General features: G+C 41.9%; 1 protein-coding gene across 1 annotated transcript in view; it reads left to right on the forward strand.

Annotated features, from left to right (window-relative positions):
* LOC139584553 (guanine nucleotide-binding protein G(i) subunit alpha-1) overlaps positions 1–22,468 on the forward strand; it is a 71,803-nt gene that overhangs the window by 19,649 nt on the left and 29,686 nt on the right. The window contains exons 2-4 of the mRNA XM_071416553.1: positions 11,970–12,012; positions 12,796–12,937; positions 17,428–17,585. Of these exons, the coding sequence (XP_071272654.1) occupies positions 11,970–12,012; positions 12,796–12,937; positions 17,428–17,585 (343 nt within the window). The remainder of the gene's footprint in view (positions 1–11,969; positions 12,013–12,795; positions 12,938–17,427; positions 17,586–22,468) is intronic.

A 22,468-nucleotide genomic window follows, 5' to 3' on the forward strand; every position in this document is an offset into this window, starting at 1 on the left:
TACAGTCACATTCACTCTGGTTGTCTAAAGTGTGCTATAGAGTTCACATCTGGCAACACCTCATCGAGATTGTTGCAAATGAGGAAGAATAACCAATGTTAATGAATGCCGTCATCACTAGCTTTCCTTTTGTGTTACCTCAAACTGTCGTGATTACCAGCTGAGATACCTTTGTTGTTTTTACTCCTGGCTCAGTTTGTCTGAGCAGTGTCTTAAAACATCATTCTAAAACCTACTCTGAGTTGGGATTGTTTTTTTTTTTGGTTAGCAGTTAAAACAATAGTGTTATCACCGCCACTTTGGTAAAAAGCTGAGGGATGGGGCTGGAGAAATGTAACCACTCTCGAATTCTTAGAGCTATGGATGCAAGGACTAACCATCCATGTTTTGAGACTAGTGTTTGTTTACATTTACTTTGTTTCCAAACAGTAAAACAAGCTTATTTTTAGTTCTGATGGGGTACGACAGTTGAAATAAGCTCATGAGTACATATCAGTGGAGGCTGCTGAGGGGAGGACGGCTCATAATAATGGCTGGAAAGGAGCTAATGGAATGGTATCAAACAAATGGAACCCTTGTGTTTATTTGATATCATTCCACTCCAGCCGTTAACACAAGCCTGTCCTCCCCAATTAAGGTGCCACCAACCTCCTGTCTGTAATAGCCAGAGTTTTTTTGTCACAGTGGACCACCCTGTGTTAACCATGGTCAGAGTAGGAGACCTTAACACTGCACATTACGCTCACTGCAGCAGCAGTATGGGGATCAGAGAATGTGAGCAGAGCTGGAGCAAAGTTTTCCCAATTTGCCTGGGCCAAGAGGCCTCTCCAATTTCACTCCAGTAGCGCTCAATTCACGAGCTCAGGGCATGCCTGGGCCAGCATGCATTTGTAGTCTACTTGTTTGTTGCTATAACCTCTTGCTTTAGCTATTGTCATGGAGTTCACTAAATGTTTTTATAAAGAAACTGATACAACACACAGGTGCAAAATCAAGGTGACTTACAATGATGAGGACCGAGTGCAGTGATGTAGTGCGCAACTATAGAATTGTGGAATCTGGAAAGACACTTATCCCGAAAGCATGATGGTGTACTACGTGCACATTCTAAAAGAAAGGAACCAGGTGGGTAGCTAAGTGTGTCATTGTAGCAAAGTATTTTAGAAACAAAAAATCTGATCTTAAAAGTTTTGTTTATTTTTGTTCTATTATCTAGGCTATACTGTAATTGATTTTGGCCCAATAGGCCTGGCTTATTCCCACTATCAACGAGCTTTCTGTTTTGTTTGGGTTATTTTGCCTTAACCTTGATGCATATTTTTTTATATAGGTAGGCCTATCTGCCCAGCCTGGAAAGAGTGTCCCGAAGGGTGTTTAGCATCCCCAGTGGTTCTCCAAGCGTGGAGAGGATGTTCTCCACTGCTGGCCTGCTCTCCAGGCACTATTGCATGACCCTGAAGCCACAGACTCTGGCCAAACTCTGTTTCTAAAAATAAATTCAAAGGCACTGCAGACTAAGGCATTTTTTGTTTAATTTGTATTTAATTCTAAGTAAGTCACAGAATATATGCGCAATTTATAGACTATAATGATTGCGTACAATGAAATGCTGAGTGCTTTATGTCCCTACCAGCCTAGTGTCACACTCGCAAATGCTTCACAATGTAATTGTTTGTAGGCTATAGCCTTGAAATAATATAGCCAAAATAATTCATTTTTGTTCCTTCTTAGGCTCCCTATCTGGTTCCTGACCTAATTTAGTGTTTATATGCTGTTTTAATACTACATGTAGCCTATTTGAAATGATGAGCGCTTCTTACATTCACCTTTTCATGTACATTAAAATACTTTTCTTTCAAATCATATCGCTTGGTTTCAATACTTCAAAACCAAATGGTAGGTCCAGGTAGTCACAAAAATAGATGTGTTGGTTAAATTTACATTTTATGAATGGAGCGATTTTGAGCGGCAGTTTTTTTTTTTTTTTCTGTGAGCGGAGTGTTTAGCGGAGCGGTTGGAAAGAATGTGGAGCGCCAAGCTCCGCTCCATGAGTGAGTGGGATTTCCGACCACTCACATACTCTGATGGTGATGTGTAGACTAAGCGTCATTTGAGATGAGCCTAATTTGAATTTTTATGGCAGGTTATTTTCCTCGCCCACAGTAGCACCTGCATGGGGCATGTATGGGGGCTTGGCTGGCTGGCTCTGTGAGCGGTTCAGGAGCACTCCACAGGAGGGGGTATGTGGACAAGTGTCTTCAACAGAACATGTGGTTGTTTGTAATCTTAAATCTTTAACACGTTGATCCACTTCAATGCTTTAAATGGGATATCCTTTGTGTGTGTGTGCCGTCAGACTATGACTCATAAGCACATTGATTTTCCTATGCCAGGGATTGCGCTGGGGATGTCGGCATTAATCATCAGATGAAATCATCTTCAGATGAGTGTTTTGAGTGGGTGGATCGTCACAGATTGTGTGTTGGAGCTGTGTAGTGAGTAGTCTCATTGTTTATTGTGCTTAGAAGAAATGTTTCTATTTCACAGATGCTCAGAAGGAAATTTCTGTCCCCTGGGCCAGTGGTGTTCGTGTTGGCCAATAATAATAATAATAATAAAGTCAGCAAAAAAAGGAATCCCTTTTTCAGGACCCTGTCTTTTAAAGATAATTTGTAAAAATCCAAATAACTTCACAGATCTTCATTGTAAAGGGTTTAAACACAGTTTCCCATGCTTGTTCAATGAGCCATAAATAATTAATGAACATGCACCTGTGGAACAGTCATTAAGGCACTAACAGCTTACAGATGGTAGGCAATTAAGGTCACAGTTATGAAAACTTAGGACACTAAAGAGGCCTTTCTACTGACCCTGAAAAACACCAAAAGAAAGATGCCCAGGGTCCCTGATCATCTGCGTGAAGGTGCCTTAGGCATGCTGCAAGGAGGCATGAGGACTGCAGATGTGGCCAGGGCAATAAATTGCAATGTCGGTATTGTGAGACACCTAAAACAGCGCTACAGAACGGACAGTTAATCGTCCTCACAGTGGCAGACCACGTGTAACAACACCTGAACAGGATCGGTACGTCCGAACATCACACCTGCGGGACAGGTACAGGATGGCAACAACTGCCCAAGTTACACCAGGAACACACAAACCCTCCATCAATGCTCAGACTGTCCGCAAAGCCTGAGAGGCTGGACTGAGGGCTTGTAGGTCTGTTGTAAGCCAGGTCCTCACCAGACATCACTGGCAACAACTTCGCCTATGGGCACAAAGCCACCGTCGTTGGGCCAGAAAGGACTGGCAAAAAGTGCTCTTCACTGACAAGTCGCGGTTTTGTCTCACTAGGGGTGATGGTCGGATTCGTGTTTATCGTCGAAAGAATGTGCGTTACACCTAGGCCTGTACTCTGCGGGATTGATGGAGGTGTAGGGTTCGTCATGGTCTGGGGCGGTGTGTCACAGCATCATCGTACTGAGCTTGTTGTCATTGTTGTCAATCTCAACGCTGTGCATTACAGGGAAGACATCCTCCTCCTTTGTGGTACCCTTCCTACAGGCTCATCCTGACATGACCCTCCAGCATGACAATGCCACCAGCCATACTGCTCGTTCTGTGCGTGATTTCCTGCAAGACAGGGATGTCAGTGTTCTGCCATGGTCAGTGAAGAGCCTGGATCTCAATCCCATTGAGCACGTCTGGGACCTGTTGGATCGGAGGGTGAGGGCTAGGGCCATTCTCCCCAGAAATGTCTGGGAACTTGCAGGTGCCTTGGTGGAAGAGTGGGGTAACATCTCACAGCAAGACCTGTCAAATCTGGTGCAGTCCATGTGGAGGAGCTGCACTGCAGTACTTAATGCAGCTGGTGGCCACACCAGATACTGACTGTTACTTTTGATTTTGACCCCCCCTTTTGTTCAGGGACATTAAGTTTGAGCTCTGACTTTAGATTAAATAGCAACGTAATCAGTGAGGTTTACTGAGGTGTGTGCATGACATGTGTTTGTTTGTGTGTTACTTAAGTGACAAGTTAGCCATGTGTGTTGTCATGTGGGACAGCGAGTTGGAGAGCAGTGCTCTCCAGGGAAACCAAGCCCTCAGCAGAGCGGGGGTAATTAAAATGTGTGAGGAGCTCAATACACCAACCAAGGCTTCAGAGGATTTGAGGGCACGCTTCAAGGTTTGCTACTTTTTCTTTCGCTTTTATCAGAACTGTTAAAGGACGTTTTAGGTCCTTCAAATGCAACTCTAGACCTCGAAGCCAGTCCCACTTTTTAAAAATGTATTGTTCCTTTCTAATCAGGGACTGATTTTAGACCTCGGACACCAATTAATTATCAGGTAGAACAATACCAGCAGGTTCCGGACCTCGTAGGGTAAGAGTAGAATATCCCTGCTAGGTAATATCTGAACTGCACCAGCCTTTAATACTGAGATGTTTCTCCGCCGACTTTACCATACCTTAAATCTGAAAGGTATTGCCGATATCAAAGCCGAAAATTGTATATCCGCCTAACAACCTAGTAATCATTTCGGTAAACATCTGCCTACAGCTTAGTATGAAACTGTAATGCTGAAATAAAAGATACCAGAAATGTTCCATATGCACAAAAAGCTTATTTCTCTCAAATTGTGTGCACAAATTTGTTTACATCCCTGTTAGTGAGCATTGCTCCTTTGCCAAGATAATCCATCCAACTGACAGGTGTGGCATATCAAGAGGCTGATGAAACAGCATGATCATTACACAGGTGCACCTTGTGCTGGGGACAATGAAAGGCCACTCTAAAATGTGCAGTTTTGTCACACAACACAGATGTCTCATTTTGTACAATTGACATGCTGACTGCAGGAATGTCCACCAGAGCTGTTGCCAGAGAATTGATCGTTAATTTCTCTACCATAAGCTGCCTCCAACGTCGCTTTCGAGAATTTGGCAGTACGTCCAACCGGCCTCACAACCGCAAACCATGTGTAACCACGCCAGCCCAGGATATTCACATCCAGCTTCTTCACCTGCGGGATCGTCCAGCCACCGGACAGCTGATGAAACTGTGGGTTTGCACAACTGAAGAATTTCTGCACAAATTGTCAGAAATCGTCTCAAGGAAGCGAATCTACATGCTGGTCATCCTCGCCAGGGTCTTGACCTGACTGCAGTTCGGCGTCGTAACCGCTTTCAGTGGGCAAATGCTCACCTTCGATGGCCACTGGCACGCTGGAGAAGTGTGCTCTTCACAGCTGAATCCTGGTTTTAACTGTACCGGCCATACGGCATGTATAGTGTTGTGTGGGCGAGTGGTTTTCTGACGTCAACGTTGAAGAGTGACCCATGGTGGCGGTGGGATTATGGTATATGCAGTCATAAACTACGGCCAATTTTCGTGCCGTTCATCCGACGCCATCACATGTTTATGCTTGATAATGCATGGCACCTTGTCGCAAAGATCTGTAAAAGGTGAAAATGTCCCAGTTCTATGGCCTGCGTACTCACTAGACATGTCACCCCATTCAGCATGTTTGGGATACTCTGGATTGATGTGTAAAACAGCGTGTTCCAGTTCTTTTATAATATCCAGCAACTTCACACAGAAATTGAATAGGAGTGGGACAGCATTCCACAGGCCACAATCAACAGCCTGATCAACTCTATGGGAAGGAGATGTGTCGCGCTGCATGAGGCAAATGGTGTCACACCAGATGCTGACAGTTTTTATTCCACGCACCCCATTTTTCTTATTATTTAATTAATACACTTTTTACGTTTATTTTAAGGTGTCTGTGACCAACAGATGCATATCTGTATTCCCAGTCTTGTGAAATAGATTAGGGCTGGATTATATTTATTTCCTTATGAACTGTAACTCAGTAAAATATTAAGTTGTTGCGTTTTTATATTTTTGTTCAGTGTAGTTTAACAAGTGGATTATTTTGCTCTTGACTCCCAGTCGCTTAGTAGCCTAGGCCTACTCACGAGCAAAAGGCTGACTTCACTGACTTGTCTCAATCAATGTAATTTTGTTTCACTGAATCCCTGTCTGTATAGGCTATTTGATTAATTGGTTTCTCGCTGGGCAAATAAGTAGTAGTGGTATAGCTCATCTGTCACTGATCAGAAACATTTAGCATCCAATAATGTAGCCCAAATCAAGTGTAGGCCTATTATTTTTCTCTGTCACTTTTATAGGCAACTCCAAAAGCCTGCAGATGTTGTACATAGGGTTGGAAACTTTGAGGGAAATTTCCAGAAATTTTCCATAGGAAATTAAGCCTGGGAATTTTGCTTAAATTCATCAAAAAAAGTTAGCTTATAACAGTGAACTTTTTTTGTCGGGTACACAAGGCAATTCTAGGTCTTGTGGCATATTTTGGTTAAACTATCCCCAATTCAATGGAATTGCAACCCCCCCACCTGCATGCACAGTGCATTCTTCCATCACATGTACAGCTTATTCTCAAGAGCTTGGGTTGCCTATAGTGAGACTAATGAGATGCTTTTGAGCTGACACTACTACACTGTCTGAGCCAAGGACTACATGCTTTCTGGTAGGTTTTGATTACAATACTGGATGGGGTGAATATATTTTATGACATACATTATTTTTTGTTAACTAGTAAATAGTAGCCTACAGCAAAGTGTATTTAAATAATTTCTAACTTAACAATTTCTGCTTTTAGTTTTTGCTACCATGTGGGTTTTAGCTTGCTTGAGCCTGTTAACCTGTCTAGCCCCGCCCCCCACATTCCACTGAAAAGGCAGCGCGCGAAATTCAAATTTGAAATATTTAACTTTCACACATTAACAAGTCCAATACAGCAAATGAAAGATAAACATCTTGTGAATCCAGCCAACATGTCCGATTTAAAAAAATAAAAATAAAAAAATAATGTTTTACAGCGAAAACACCACGTATATTTATGTTAGCTCACCACCAAATACAAAAAAGCACAGACATTTCTTTCACAGCACAGGTAGCTTGCACAAAACCCCCAAATAGAGATAGAATTAGTCACTAACCAAGAAACAACTTCATCAGATGACAGTCTTATAACATGTTATACAATAAATCTATGTTTTGTTCGAAAAATGTGCATATTTCAGGTATAAATCATAGTTTTACATTGCAGCTAAAATCACAAATATCACCAAAGCAGCTAGAACAATTACAGAGACCAACGTGAAATACCTAAATACTCATCATAAAACATTTATGAAAAATACATGGTGTACAGCAAATGAAAGATAAACATCTTGTGAATCCAGCCAATATTTCAGATTTAAGTGTTTTACAGCGAAAACACAATATAGCATTATATTAGCTTACCACAATAGCCAAAAACACAACCCATTTATCAGCAGCAAAAGTCAGCGATCGCAAAAAAACAGCAAAAGATATAGTTTTTCACTAACCTTGACAAACTTCATCAGATGACAGTCCTATAACATCAGGTTATACAATACACATGTTTTGTTTGAAAATGTGCATATTTAGAGCTGAAATCCGTGGTTATACATTGTGAAAACGTAGCAACTTTTTCCCAGAATCTCCGGATATATTTCTGACACTCACCTAATCTGACCAAATAACTCATCATAAACTTTACTAAAAAATACATGTTGTACAGCAAATGAAAGATACACTAGTTAATGCAATCGCCGTGTTAGAATTCTAAAAATAACTTTAGTACGACATACAGCTTACGTTATAGCGAGACAGCGCCTGCAATGAGGGCGGAAAATAGTACTAAACATTTTCCACAGAAATACGAAATAACATCATAAATGGTTCCTACTTTTGCTGAGCTTCCATCAGAATCTTGTACAAGGGGTCCTTTGTCCAGAACAATCGTTGTTTGGTTTTAGAATGTCCTTTTCTCCTGTCGAATTAGCAACCAAAGCTAGCCAAGTGGCGCGAAGCTGTCCATCTTCACCAAACGCAGAGAACGGAAAAAGCCAAAACTCCCGATAAACTTTCAATAATCTGATAAAACTATATTGAAAAAACATACTTTACGATGATATTATCACATGTATCAAATAAAATCAAAGCCGGAGATATTAGCCGTCTATAACGAAAGCTTTTCAGAAGGCAATCCAGGGTTCCTTCCCGCGCCTTGCTGAACAAAGGAAATAGTGGTCACGTCATTCCAAGAGCTCTTATTCGACCTCATATCTAGCTAGACACCCCATTTCACCTCTCACTGCCTGTTGACATCTAGTGGAAGGCGTATGAAGTGCATGTATATCCATAGATTTCAAGCAAATGAATAGGAAGGCCCTGGAACAGAGCCTCGATTTCAGATTTTTCACTTCCTGACAGGAAGTTTGCTGCAAAATGAGTTCTGTTTTACTCACAGATATAATTCAAACGGTTTTAGAAACTTGAGTGTTTTCTATCCAATAGTAATAATAATATGCATATTGTATGATCTAGAATAGAGTACGAGGCCGTTTAAATTGGGCACGATTTTTTCCCAAAGTGAAAACAGCGCCCCCCTATCCCAAAGAAGTTAACAAGTGCATCAAGTTCCCTCAGCGCTCACAACAAGCAACCTCTGACAAAAGTCCCTCTACTTCTAGTCGAGGTGAAAATAATGAATCAGACACCTTATCGATAGCAACAGCTCATGGTCCTCCCGGAATCAGGAGTTTGACACAATTTTTTTTATTTTTTTTATTTTACCGTTATTTTACCAGGTAAGTTGACTGAGAACACGTTCTCATTTGCAGCAACGACCTGGGGAATAGTTACAGGGGAGAGGAGGGGGATGAATGAGCCAATTGTAAACTGGGGATTATTAGGTGACCTTGATGGTTGAGGGCCAGATTGGGAATTTAGCCAGGACACCGGGGTTAACACCCCTACTCTTACGATAAGTGCCATGGGATCTTTAATGACCTCAGAGAGTCAGGACACCCGTTTAACGTCCCATCCGAAAGACGGCACCCTACACAGAGCAGTGTCCCCAATCACTGCCCTGGGGCATTGGGATCTTTGTTTAGACCAGAGGAAAGAGTGCCTCCTACTGGCCCTCCAACACCACTTCCAGCAGCACCTGGTCTCCCATCCAGGGACTGACCAGGACCAACCCTGCTTAGCTTCAGAAGCAAGCCAGCAGTGGTATGCAGGGTGGTATGCTGCAATGGAGGAACGTAGTCAGAAAAATGCTGACGAATGTCTTGCTCGAGCTGTGTATGCAACTGGCTCACCTCTGATGCTCACAGGCAATGTGTATTGGAAGAGATTTCTGAATGTTCTTCGCCCAGCATACAGCCCTCCAACCAGACATGCTTTATCCACTCATTTGCTGGATGCAGAGTTCAACAGAGTACAAGTGAAGGTCAAGCAAATCAGATAAAGCAGACTGTATTGCAATCATCTCTGATGTGTGGTCGAATGTTCATGGGCAAGGAATAATGACCTACATCTCCACCCCTCAACCAGTATTCTACAAGAGCACAGACAAGGGACAACAGACACACCGGTCTCTACATTGCAGATGAGCTGAAGGCAGTCATCAATGACCTTGGACCACAGAAGGTATTTGCACTAGTGACAGATAATGCTGCAAACATGAAGGCTGCTTGGTCTTAAGAAGAGTCCTACCCTTACATCACACCCATTGGCTGTGCTGCTCATGCATTGAATCTGCTCCTCAAGGACATCATGGCACTGAAAACAATAGATACACTCTACAAGAGAGCCAAGGAAATGGTTAGGTATGTGAAGGGTCATCAAGTTATAGCAGCAATCTACCTCACCAAGCAAGGTGAGAAGAATAAGAGCACCACATAGAAGCTGCCCAGCAACACCATTTGGGGTGGCGTTGTCATCATGTTTGACAGTCTCCTGGAGGGGAAGGAGTCTCTCCAAGAACTGGCCATATCACAGTCTACGACTATGGACAGCCCAATCAAGAGGATCCTCCTGGATGATGTATTTTGGGAGTGGTAAGCAGCCTGAAACTTATAGCAGTAGCCATTGCACGGACTGAGGGAGATAATGCCATCCTGTCTGTTGTTCAGACTCTGCTTGCAGATGTAAGAGAAGAAATCCATACTAGCCTGCCCACTTCACTGTTGCTCCAAGCAGAGGAAACTGCAGTTCTGGAATACATCAAAAAGTGTGTATTCCAAAAAGTGTGAAGACTTCTGCCTGAAGCCCATACACGCTGCAGCGTACATGTTGGACCCCAGGTATACTGGATAGAGCATCCTGTCTGGTGCAGAGATCAACAAGGCCTATGGTGTCATCACTACTGTGTCTCGCCACAGGTTCTTGGCAGTCTGGTGAAGTACACTTCCAAGCAAGGGCTTTGGGATGGAGATGCAATATGGCAGTCGTGCCAACATATCTCATCAGCCACCTGGTGGAAGGGACTTGTGGATCTGAGGTTCTTTCCCCTGTTGCCTCCATCATGCTACAAATCCCAACATCAGCCACCGCAGAGCGCAGCTGGTCCTTGTTCGGGAACACACACACCAAGGCACGCAACAGGCTGACCAATACAAGGGTTGAAAAATTGGGGGCCATCCGGGCAAATTTTAGGCTTTTTGAGCCTGACAACGAGCCATCCTCAAGGTTGGAAAGTGACAGTGAAGATGAGGCCTCAGAGTCTGATGTTCAAGAGGTGGACATTGAGGAGGTCCAGGGAGAAGACATGGACAACCAAAGCTTTAGCTTCTAGACTCATTTTACAGATGTATGTTGAAAACGTTTTTGGGAGATGCGATGGCTCATTCAATATTCCCTTTTGTTGTTCAGTGAAATCATCCCATGTGAAGAGTCAACTCATTTAAAGTTAAATTTGTAACTAAATTGTTTTTTTATTTCTATTTGAAGGATTTAATCATTTGCAATTATCTACTTATGATAAGGTAAAAGGTTTGTTTGTCTCCATATATGGTAAATATATCCAATGCAAAAAACATCTACATTTTAAATGGCATTAATATTCATTTTCTTATATTCCTGTTAATTCCCATGGCAAGTTTCCACCTCTGAATATTCCCCAAGATGTGCAAGCCTAGTTGTACATGAGACTCACATGCTTTTGAAAATAGGATTGCTATTATTTTCTAACGGTGTCATGAGGATACTCTCAATGTAAGACCCTAAGCCTGCTCCCTTACTAAGTGGAGTGAGGGTAGGAAAGAGAGGAAAGGTAGATCGAAAAAGTATGGGTTTGAGTTCTGTTACAAAATATCACTTTTATATGACACCGGTTCCACATGTTCCTGTGACACAAATATTTGTGTTAAATTTTTACTATAAAATGTGTGTTTACTGTGATCGGGGTATGTGTGTCTTGTCTCTTTAATGAACCATTGATTTAATTAATTTGGACGTAGCATAATTCAACTCAAATGCCACTATTGTTTTGAAAATAAATGTTATTAGTCTTGTGTTTTAGGACATGCCTAAACAAATTAATAATGGATTTCTTTTTGATGGTGGATATTCACTGGATTTATTAAAATAGATGCACACCACTACTATCACTCATCACCAGCATCTGTATGGGAGATATAAAAGAGGTATTAAAGGCGTATGCAGGCAACAATGTGGTAAAACTGGGCCGGTTTGTAAGGTGGTCATATAAACATTGGCCTTTTTTTTTCACTGGAAAAATACCGTAAATCCTATGTGAAATCAGTTTAGGTCTGCCACGCTGAAGCTATAATCTCATTGGTGGGAGGATCCAGTTGATTAATCCAATTTATACTAATGCCTGTCTAACTGTCCTGTAAGGGGCTGATCAGACACTTGGTTTCCCAACGTTGTATAGCTATTAGCTACTCAGTATCTGGACAGGTGACTCTTGTAGGGCCTTATGCAAAACGTGAGTTAGGCCTACAAGTTATGATCAGCCCAATTTCTCAAGTCAAAAAAACAATGAATGAATGTGTTAAATGTGTAATGTCTGCCTATCACTCACTAATTGGCCTCTCACTGTCTCAGGTGCTGGCGAGTCAGGGAAGAGTACAATTGTCAAACAGATGAAGTAAGTTTCTCGTTATCTACACAAAGTATTGGGACATTCACACATCATAAATTGTAATTTTGTAGTTACTTTTATTGTAAATAAGAATAGAATATGTTTGTAAACACTTCTACATTAATGTGCATTCTACCATGAATACAGATAATCCTGAATGAATCCTGAATAATGAGCGAGGAAAGTTAGACGCACAAATATCATACCCCCCAAAAATGCTAACCTCCCAAGTTTATTTTAATGGTGAGTGGTAAACATGTCTTGGGGGTATGATTTATTATTTTTTTCTATACATTTTTCATTCACGATTCATTCAGGATTTTACATTATCATGGTAGCGTCCACTTTAATGTAGAAGTGTTTAGAAACATAAATTCTTATTTACAATGAAAGTGACTCCTAAATGACACACTATATACTATTAATTTATATTGGGCACAAAATAATCTGAAACACAACCAAAACAAACAGCAAATGCTTCGAGCAAGTTCGTAGACTCAAGCTTGATGTAATCATTGCATGCTATGGATATAGGATCAAATACTTAACTTTTGACTACTTTAATACACAAGTGAATTTGTCCCAATACTTTGTCTCCTAAAATGGGGAGACTATGTACAAAACGAGCTGTAATTTCTAAACAGTTCACCCAATATGGATTAAAATACCCTCAAATTAAAGCTGACAGTCTGCACCTTAATAACCTCATAGTCATTGTAGCATTTTCAAATCCAAAGTGCTTGAGTACAGAGCCAAAACCCTCCCTCCTCCCCCCCCCCCCCCTCCCAGGATCATCCATGAGGCGGGCTATTCAGAGGAAGAGTGTAAGCAGTACAAAGCGGTGGTGTACAGCAACACCATCCAGTCCATAATCGCCATCATCAGAGCCATGGGGCGCCTCAAGATCGATTTCTCCGATGCAGCCAGAGCGGTGAGTGGAATAGGACACTGGGAGCTCTAGACACTGATCCAAGAGCAGTTTTGTGCTTTTAACTCCTTATAGTTCAGGTTAGGATTAGGGCTAGGATGATACCAGTATCGCAATATTTTTCCCATGGATAAAATGAAAACATGAAGCAGACCGCTTTGGTCCTTCCAAACTCTTTTGTCCTTTAAAAAAACCTTCTGTATATAAAATGGTGTGCTATAGTATGGAAAATAAATACATGTGACTCTGGATGACAACACAATGTTGGTTTCCAACATTAGGGCTGTTTTCCTAAAGCAGTTAACTTTTACTTGGTACTCATCCCGGATCCGGGAGCACCCCCCACAGTAAAAAAGCTGACTAGCATAGCGTCACAAGTAAATACAAGCATCTAAATATCATTAAATCACAAGTCCAAGACACCAGATGAAAGATACAGATCTTGTGAATCCAGCCATCATTTCTGATTTTTAAAATGTTTTACAGGGAAGACACAATATGTAAATCTATTAGCTAACCACGATAGCAAAAGACACAACTTTTTTTCTCCACCATTTTTTTCCTGCATCAGTAGCTATCACTAATTCGACTAAATAAAGATATATATATATAGCCACTAACCAAGAAACAACTTCATAAGATGACAGTCTGATAACATATTTATGGTATAGCATATGTTTTTTTGGAAAAATGTGCATATTTCAGGTATAAATCACAGTTCTACATTGCAGCTGCAATCTGAAATAGCGTTGGAAGCAGCCGGAATAATTACAGAGACCGACGTCAATTACCAAAATACTCATCCTAAAACATTTCTGAAAAATACACAGCCTACAGCAATTGAAAGACACAGATCTTGTGAATCCAGACAATATTTCAGATTTTCTAAGTGTTTTACAGCGAAAACACAATATATCGTTATATTAGCATACCACATGAGCTAACATCACCCCCGCATTGAATCAAGGCAAAAAGAGCGATAACGTTATCGCCACCAAAATATATTAATTTTTTCACTAACCTTCTCAGAATTCTTCAGATGACAGTCCTGTAACATCATATTACACAATGCATATAGAGTTTGTTCGAAAATGTGCATATTTAGCATCACAAATCGTGGTTATGCAATGTAATCTGTCAAAACATGGCATGTATTCTGGCCGGCACCATCTTGGAAAGGCACCTATGTTTACGATTATTTATCGATTAGATTGACTAAAAAAATACAGGTTGGACAGCTAATGAAAGATGCATTGGTTATTAATGCAACCGCTGATTTAGATTTTTAAAATTAACGTTACTAGACATACATTGTGAGTTACAGCCAGACTAGTGCCGCAAAAAATGGCCGACAACTGCGTTTACATTTTTCCACATAAATACGGAATAAAATCATAAATAACTCTTACTTTTGGACGAGCTTCCATCAGTATCTTGGGCAATGTGTCCTTTGTCCAAAAGAATCGTTGCTTTGTTGTAAAACGACCTCTTCAACTTCGGAACTAGCAGCTAACAATAGCTACGTGGCACACACATGTCCAAATCCTCAAACGCAATACTAAGGAAATTCCGAAAAATAGCAATATACTCGCATAAACTGATATAAATCGGTTTCAAATAACTTCGTTATGATGTTTCTAACACCTATATCGAATTAAATCACAGACGGATATATCTTTGATCAATAACGAGAGCTTTTGAGCATGCCATTCTGATGTCCTCCCTTGCGTCCTGGCGAGCGTCCAAAAGAAGGGACATCTCACTTCATTGCGTTTTATAAACTCTGAGAAACACGTAGAGACGCCATTCCACTTCTCATTGGTTACTGACATCCAGGGGAAGGCGGGTGCAGTTCATTTCGATCCATAGGGCATACACAGAGCTTAAAACTGATCCGAGATCAGAGACTATTTTTCAGAGCTTCGCATGTCCTGTTATGATTTTCGCTGTAGAACGAGTTCTGGTTCACCCACAGACATAATTCAAACGGTTTTAGAAACTAGAGATTGTTTTCTATCCAATAGTAATAATAATATGCATATTGTACGAGCAAGAATTGAGTACGAGGCAGTTTAATTTGGAAATTTGGTGAGGGAAAGCTGATCCTAGATCTGGGAGTCTAGGAGGGGTGGAGATTGTGAGTTAATGGGGTTAAACGGCAGGCGGTAGGGTTCGACTGTAAGAGGCAGGGGTAGGGTTGATTAGGGCGTTATAGCCAACCTATAGCATATGGTATTTTTGACGGTTTGACATGTTTTTGATTTAATAAAAGTTCTACATTTGCTTTGTGTAGTGTGTGACCCTAGGGTGGCAACACATACACTACCGTTCAAACATTTGGGGTCACTTAGAAATTTCCTTGTTTTTGAAAGAAAAGCACACAAAAAAATGCCCATTAAAATAACATCAAATTGATCAGAAATACAGTGTAGACATTGTTAATGTTGTAAATGACTATTGTAGCTGGAAACACCAGATTTTTTCTTTTCTTTAAATGTAATATATACAGAGGCCCATTATCAGCAACCATCACTCCTGTGTTCCAAAGTCACGTTGTGTTAGTTAATCCAAGTTTATCATTTTAAAAGGCTAATTGATCATTAGAAAGCCCTTTTGCAATTATGTTAGCACAGCTGAAAATTGTTGTTCTGATTTAAAGAAGCAATAACACTGGCCTTCTTTAGACTAGTTGAGTGTCTGGAGCATCAGCATTTGTGGGTTTGATTACAGGCTCAAAATGGCCAGAAACAAATAACTTTCTTTTGAAACTCGTTAGTCTATTCTTGTTCTGAGAAATGAAGGCTATTCCATGTGAGAAATTGCCAAGAAACAGAATATCTCGTACAACGCTGTGTAATATTCCCTTCACAGAACAGCGCAAACTGGCTCTAACCAGAATAGAATGGCCCTTGATCAACATCATAAAACATGAATTTAAAAAAATTCTCTTTTTCTGTAGTCCCACCCATTTAAGTGCTCTCAATCAGTATCACTCAACATACCAGTTACAGCCAATAAGAACTGCTAACAGGGTCTGTCTGTCTGCCTGCCTGCCTATTGGCTCTTTCACCGCAGATGAGATCACTACACTGCCTGATACCAGAGTGTGCTTTACACTTTACTCAGTGGTGAGTTAGCCATAACTGAGTCCATGGTGTTTATAATAAACTGTATCCAATCAACATCTAGCCTTCAACATTGCTTGTTTTGTATTCTGCTGAGCATCATGATCTACTTTTACATATTGTTCGGTGGCTAAGCAAGGGTAATAATGCTTTCGAGAGCAGCCTATGTGAGCTTAGGGAGGAGATGCTTTTCTCCTCAATTGCCGCCAAAAGACAGCCAACACATATCTAGCAAATGCTTGATGAGTTTGTATCAGATGTTCTATTTTTTTGTGACATTTTCAATCAATTGAATGGACTCAATTTGGGACTACGGGGAAGTTTAAAACTGTTATTGACATGATTGAAAAACAAACATTATTTTCTCCTGATTTGAGCCCAAACAATACACTCAATTCCTTACAACTATATTCAGTCATCAGTACAGATCACTCCCGTGATGTCAGAGTTTTTAGATAAACTCATCAAATCTTGTTGCAAAGTTAGCTTTCAGTTTAAATCCCCACAGAGGTGGTGCAGTTTGTTATAGGGACCCGTTCTCTACTAATGTGGGGGGCAAGAGACTTCTCTGCAAAAGCTAGTCAACTGAGATATATGCAACGCATAAAAAGTTTCTATGTGTAAAACAAATACATTTAATTTAAAAAATAAAAATATTTCATTATTTTCTATTACCTTTCTATTTAACTAGGCAAGTCAGTTAAGAACATTCTTATTTACAATGACTGCCTACCCTGGCCAAACCCGGACGACACTGGGCCAATTGTGCGGCGCCCTATGGGACTCCCAATCATGGCCAGACGTGATGCAGCCTGGATTTGAACCAGGTACAGCAGTTCTCTTGCACTGAGTAGCAGTGTCTTAAACCACTGCGCCACTCGGGAGCCAATATGATTCTGGTCAACTGAGATATGTCATGCGTTAAAGGTTTCCTGTGTGTAAATAAAGATTAAGCTATGTAAAACGGACATGTGACGTGATACAGGTCAAGTGTGTAATCAGTACAAATGTGTTCCACTATTTAGCCTAATTCTGTGCATCAAATTGTTTAATTGTAAAGCACTTTTAGCAACATTTAATTTTAATAAAAGTGCTTTATAAGATTGTAATTGTTTGTGCATTGTTTTATATAGCTGTTTTAGGAAGTGTAATCCCATGTAGAAAATGTCTGGGGCCCCCCAGTTAATAACCATTTTAAAATCTAGCCCCTCTAAGAATATAGTTGAATATCCCAAACTTCACCCAGCTAGGGTGGGAGAGGCTCTGCAAGTCATATTAGGTTTAAAACAATAGGGAGAATGTCAGAATAAACCCTACCTTACTGCTTTTGCCTCCTAACCGTTGGTTGTGTCTCCTGTCCCCCACCAGGATGATGCTCGTCAGCTGTTTGTGCTGGCGGGATCGGCAGAGGAGGGCTTCATGACCGGCGAACTGTCCGGAGTCATCCAGCGCCTCTGGAAGGACGGTGGGGTCCAGGCCTGCTTCAGCCGGTCACGAGAGTACCAGCTCAACGACTCCGCCGCCTAGTGAGTAGCAAACACACACACACAACAGAGTTCTGCCCCAAGGTTCTTTAACAAGGGGGTGTAGATGAGTAACGAGGTGGGGCGCAGCGCGTTTTTGAACCATTCTATAACTAGAGGACCCCTGATGAGTGATAGTACTATATTTTTGCTCGCTAGGTCTGTCTACGTTAAGTGCTGCCTGTCTTCCTAGGTGCCTACTTGGTGTGTGGACTACTGACTGCTCATAACTTGCAGATGATTGACACATCAACCAGGATTAAGGGGCAGGGCAATTTGTGACTTGTTTGGGTAATCAGTGGCTGTTTAGGAGGGGGAGTGGTTTCTCCTCTCCTAGGCAATCAGCAATATGTACAGGGAGGTGTGCTCTTCACCTCTGCTAGGCAATTAGTACTTCAGTCTCCCCTGGTTTCTCAGCAGCAGTCGTGGCGGTCTTGTCGCCAAAACTTAGACTGTTCTGACGAGTTGTTCTTTGAGAAAGGCGCCACACCAGTATCTTACCTAGTTATTTTTTTAATCTAATTTAGCTCTTTTGTAGCTTTGGCAACTGTTTTTCTATACCTGTTTACTCCTCTCCTTGTAGGCTTTACAGATGCTCCCCATGCCTTGGCTGCAACCCTTCTAATTTAATGTACTCTGCACGCACAACTCCATTGGAATTACGTATCTCTGGCAGCGTTTGGAACTGCCGATCTGCGGTGAAGAACACTGAGTTCATCTCAGCCTATGCTGCCATTGTCCCTTGACTTTTTTGGCCTTGACGGAGACCTAGATCACCCCAGAGAACACTGCTACTCCATCTGCTCTCTCTTCATTTGACTACGTTTTCTCTCATAGTCCAAGAGCATGTGGTTGTCGCAGTGGTGGCACAGGGCTACTCATTTCTCCTAACTGGAGATTTTCTCATCTCACTCCCACCGCTCCATCCTCATTTGAATTCCATGCTGTCACTTCTCCACTCTCAACTTTGTCATCTATTGCCCACCAGGTGCCCTTGGAGAGTTCCTCAATGAGATTGACACTTTGATAAGCTAATTTCCTGACGATGGCTTACCACTCTTCGTACTTGGCGACTTCAACATCACTGCATTGGTCTTAAATTCATTTCTTTCCAACTCTCTCTTTCCCCTCCTTGTCTCTTGACCTCACCCTTTCCCAATCCCCTCCAACTCACAAGGCAGGCAATATGCTTGAACTCATCTTTACTAGAGGCTGTTTGCCTACTAATCTCACTGCAACCCCCCTCAAGGTCTCTGGTCACTACTTTGTTTCTTTTTCTCCAATCTTAGCCCTTACCCAGATGGTCATGAACCTTCTCTATCGCGCTCGCATATATATATTTCATCATCATGTCTTCTATCAATCAATCAATCAAGTTTATTTTATATAGCCCTTCGTACATCAGCTAATATCTCGAAGTGCTGTACAGAAACCCAGCCTAAAACCCCAAACAGCAAGCAATGCAGGTGTAGAAGCACGGTGGCTAGGAAAAACTCCCTAGAAAGGCCAAAACCTAGGAAGAAACCTAGAGAGGAACCAGGCTATGAGGGGTGCCAGTCCTCTTCTGGCTGTGCCGGGTGGAGATTATAACAGAACATGGCCAAGATGTTCAAAATGTTCATAAATGACAAGCATGGTCAAATAATAATCAGGAATAAATGTCAGTTGGCTTTTCATAGCCGATCATTAAGAGTTGAAAACAGCAGGTCTGGGACAGGTAGGGGTTCCATAACTGCAGGCAGAACAGTTGAAACTGGAACAGCAGAAAGGCCAGGTGGACTGGGGACAGCAAGGAGTCATCATGCCCAGTAGTCCTGACGTATGGTCCTAGGGCTCAGGTCCTCCAAGAGAGAGAAAGAAAGAAAGAGAGAATTAGAGAGAGCATACTTAAATTCACACAGGACACTGGATAAGACAGGAGAAGTACTCCAGATATAACCAACTGGCCCTAGCCCCCCGACACAAACTACTGCAGCATAAATACTGGAGGCTGAGACAGGAGGGGTCAGGAGACACTGTGGCCCCATCCGATGATACCCCCGGACAGGGCCAAACAGGAAGGATATAACCCCACCCACTTTGCCAAAGCACAGCCCCCGCACCACTAGAGGGATATCTTCAACCACCAACTTACAATCCTGAGACAAGGCCGAGTATAGCCCACAAAGATCTCCACCACAGCACAAACCAAGGGGGGGCGCCAACCCAGACAGGAAGATCACGTCAGTAACTCAACCCACTCAAGTGACGCACCCCTCCTAGGGACGGCATGAAAGAGCACCAGTAAGCCAGTGACTCAGCCCCTGTAATAGGGTTAGAGGTAGAGAATCCCAGTGGAGGGGAACCGGCCAGGCAGAGACAGCAAGGGCGGTTCGTTGCTCCAGAGCCTTTCCGTTCACCTTCACACTCCTGGGCCAGACTACACTCAATCATATGACCCACTGAAGAGATGAGTCTTCAGTAAAGACATAAAGGTTGAGACCGAGTCTGCGTCTCTCACATGGGTAGGCAGACCATTCCATAAAAATGGAGATCTATAGGAGAAAGCCCTGCCTCCAGCTGTTTGCTTAGAAATTCTAGGGACAATTAGGAGGCCTGCGTCTTGTGACCGTAGCGTACGTGTAGGTATGTACGGCAGGACCAACTCGGAAAGATAGGTAGGAGCAAGCCCATGTAGCGCTTTATAGGTTAACAGTAAAACCTTGAAATCAGCACTTGCATTAACAGGAAGCCAGTGTAGGGAAGCTAGCACTGGAGTAATATGATCAAATTTTTTGGTTCTAGTCAGGATTCTAGCAGCCGTATTTAGCACTAACTGAAGTTTATTTAGTGCTTTATCCGGGTAGCCGGAAAGTAGAGCATTGCAGTAGTCTAACCTAGAAGTAACAAAAGCATGGATACATTTTTCTGCATATTTTTTGGACAGAAAATGTCAGATTTTTGCAATGTTACGTAGATGGAAAAAAGCTGTCCTTGAAACAGTCTTGATATGTTCGTCAAAAGAGAGATCAGGGTCAAGAGTAACGCCGAGGTCCTTCACAGTTTTATTTGAGACGACTTTACAACCATCAAGATAAATGTCAGATTCAACAGAATATCTCTTTGTTTCTTGGGACCTAGAACAAGCATCTCTGTTTTGTCCGAGTTTAAAAGTAGAACGTTTTCAGCCATCCACTTCCTTATGTCTGAAACACAGGCTTCTAGCGAGGGCAATTTTGGGGCTTCACCATGTTTCATTGAAATGTACAGCTGTGTGTCATCCGCATAGCAGTGAAAGTTAACATTATGTTTTTGAATAACATCCCCAAGAGGTAAAATATATAGTGAAAACAATAGTGGTCCTAAAACGGAACCTTGAGGAACACCGAAATGTACAGTTGATTTGTCAGAGGACAAACCATTCACAGAGACAAACTGATATCTTTCCGACAGATAAGATCTTAACCAGGCCAGAACTTGTCCGTGTAGACCAATTTGGGTTTCCAGTCTCTCCAAAAGAATGTGGTGATCGATGGTGTCAAAGGCATCACTAAGGTCTAGTAGCACGAGGACAGATGCAGAGCCTCGGTCTGACGCCATTAAAAGGTAATTTACCACCTTCACAAGTGCAGTCTCAGTGCTATGATGGGGTCTAAAACCAGACTGAAGCATTTCGTATGCATTGTTTGTCTTCAGGAAGGCAGTGAGTTGCTGCGCAACAGCTTTTTCTAAAATTTTTGAGAGGAATGGAAGATTCGATATAGGCCGATAGTTTTTTATATTTTCCGGGTCAAGGTTTGGCTTTTTCAAGAGGCTTTATTACTGCCACTTTTAGTGAGTTTGGTACACATCCGGTGGATAGAGAGCCGTTTATTATGTTCAACATAGGAGGGCCAAGCACAGGAAGCAGCTCTTTCAGTAGTTTAGTAGGAATAGGATCCAGTATGCAGCTTGAAGGTTTAGAGGCCATGATTATTTTCATCATTGTGTCAAGAGATATAGTACTAAAACACTTAAGTGTCTCTCCCGATCCCAGGCCCTGGCAGAGCTGTGCAGATCCAGGACAGCTAAGCCCTGGAGGAATACGCAGATTTAAAGAGGAGTCCGTAATTTGCTTTCTAATGATCATGATATTTTCCTCAAAAGTTCATGAATTTATTACTGCTGAAGTGAAAGCCATCCTCTCTTGGGGAATGCTGCTTTTTAGTTAGCTTTGCAACAGTATCAAAAATAAATTTTGGATTGTTCTTATTTTCCTCAATTAAGTTGGAAAAGTAGGATGATCGAGCAGCAGTGAGGGCTCTTCGATACTGCACGGTACTGTCTTTCCAAGCTAGTCGGAAGACTTCCAGTTTGGTGTGGCGCCATTTCCGTTCCAATTTTCTGGAAGCTTGCTTCAGAGCTCGGGTATTTTCTGTATACCAGGGAGCTAGTTTCTTATGACAAATGTTTTTCGTTTTTAGGGGTGCAACTGCATCTAGGGTATTGCGCAAGGTTAAATTGAGTTCCTCAGTTAGGTGGTTAACTGATTTTTGTCCTCTGACGTCCTTGGGTAGGCAGAAGGAGTCTGGAAGGGCATCAAGGAATTTTTGTGTTGTCTGAGAATTTATAGCACGACTTTTGATGCTCCTTGGTTGGAGTCTAAGCAGATTGTTTGTTGCGATTTCAAACGTAATAAAATGGTGGTCCGATAGTCCAGGATTATGAGGAAAAACATTAAGATCTACAACATTTATTCCATGGGACAAAACTAGGTCCAGAGTATGACTGTAGCATTGAGTAGGTCCAGAGACATGTTGGACAAAACCCACTGAGTCGATGATGGCCTCGAAAGCGTTTTGGAGTGGGTCTGTGGACTTTTCCATATGAATATTAAAATCACCAAAAATTAGAATATTATCTGCTAT

Source organism: Salvelinus alpinus, chromosome 9 (genome assembly GCF_045679555.1).
Source record: "Salvelinus alpinus chromosome 9, SLU_Salpinus.1, whole genome shotgun sequence".
NCBI classification, from domain to species: Eukaryota; Metazoa; Chordata; class Actinopteri; order Salmoniformes; family Salmonidae; genus Salvelinus; species Salvelinus alpinus.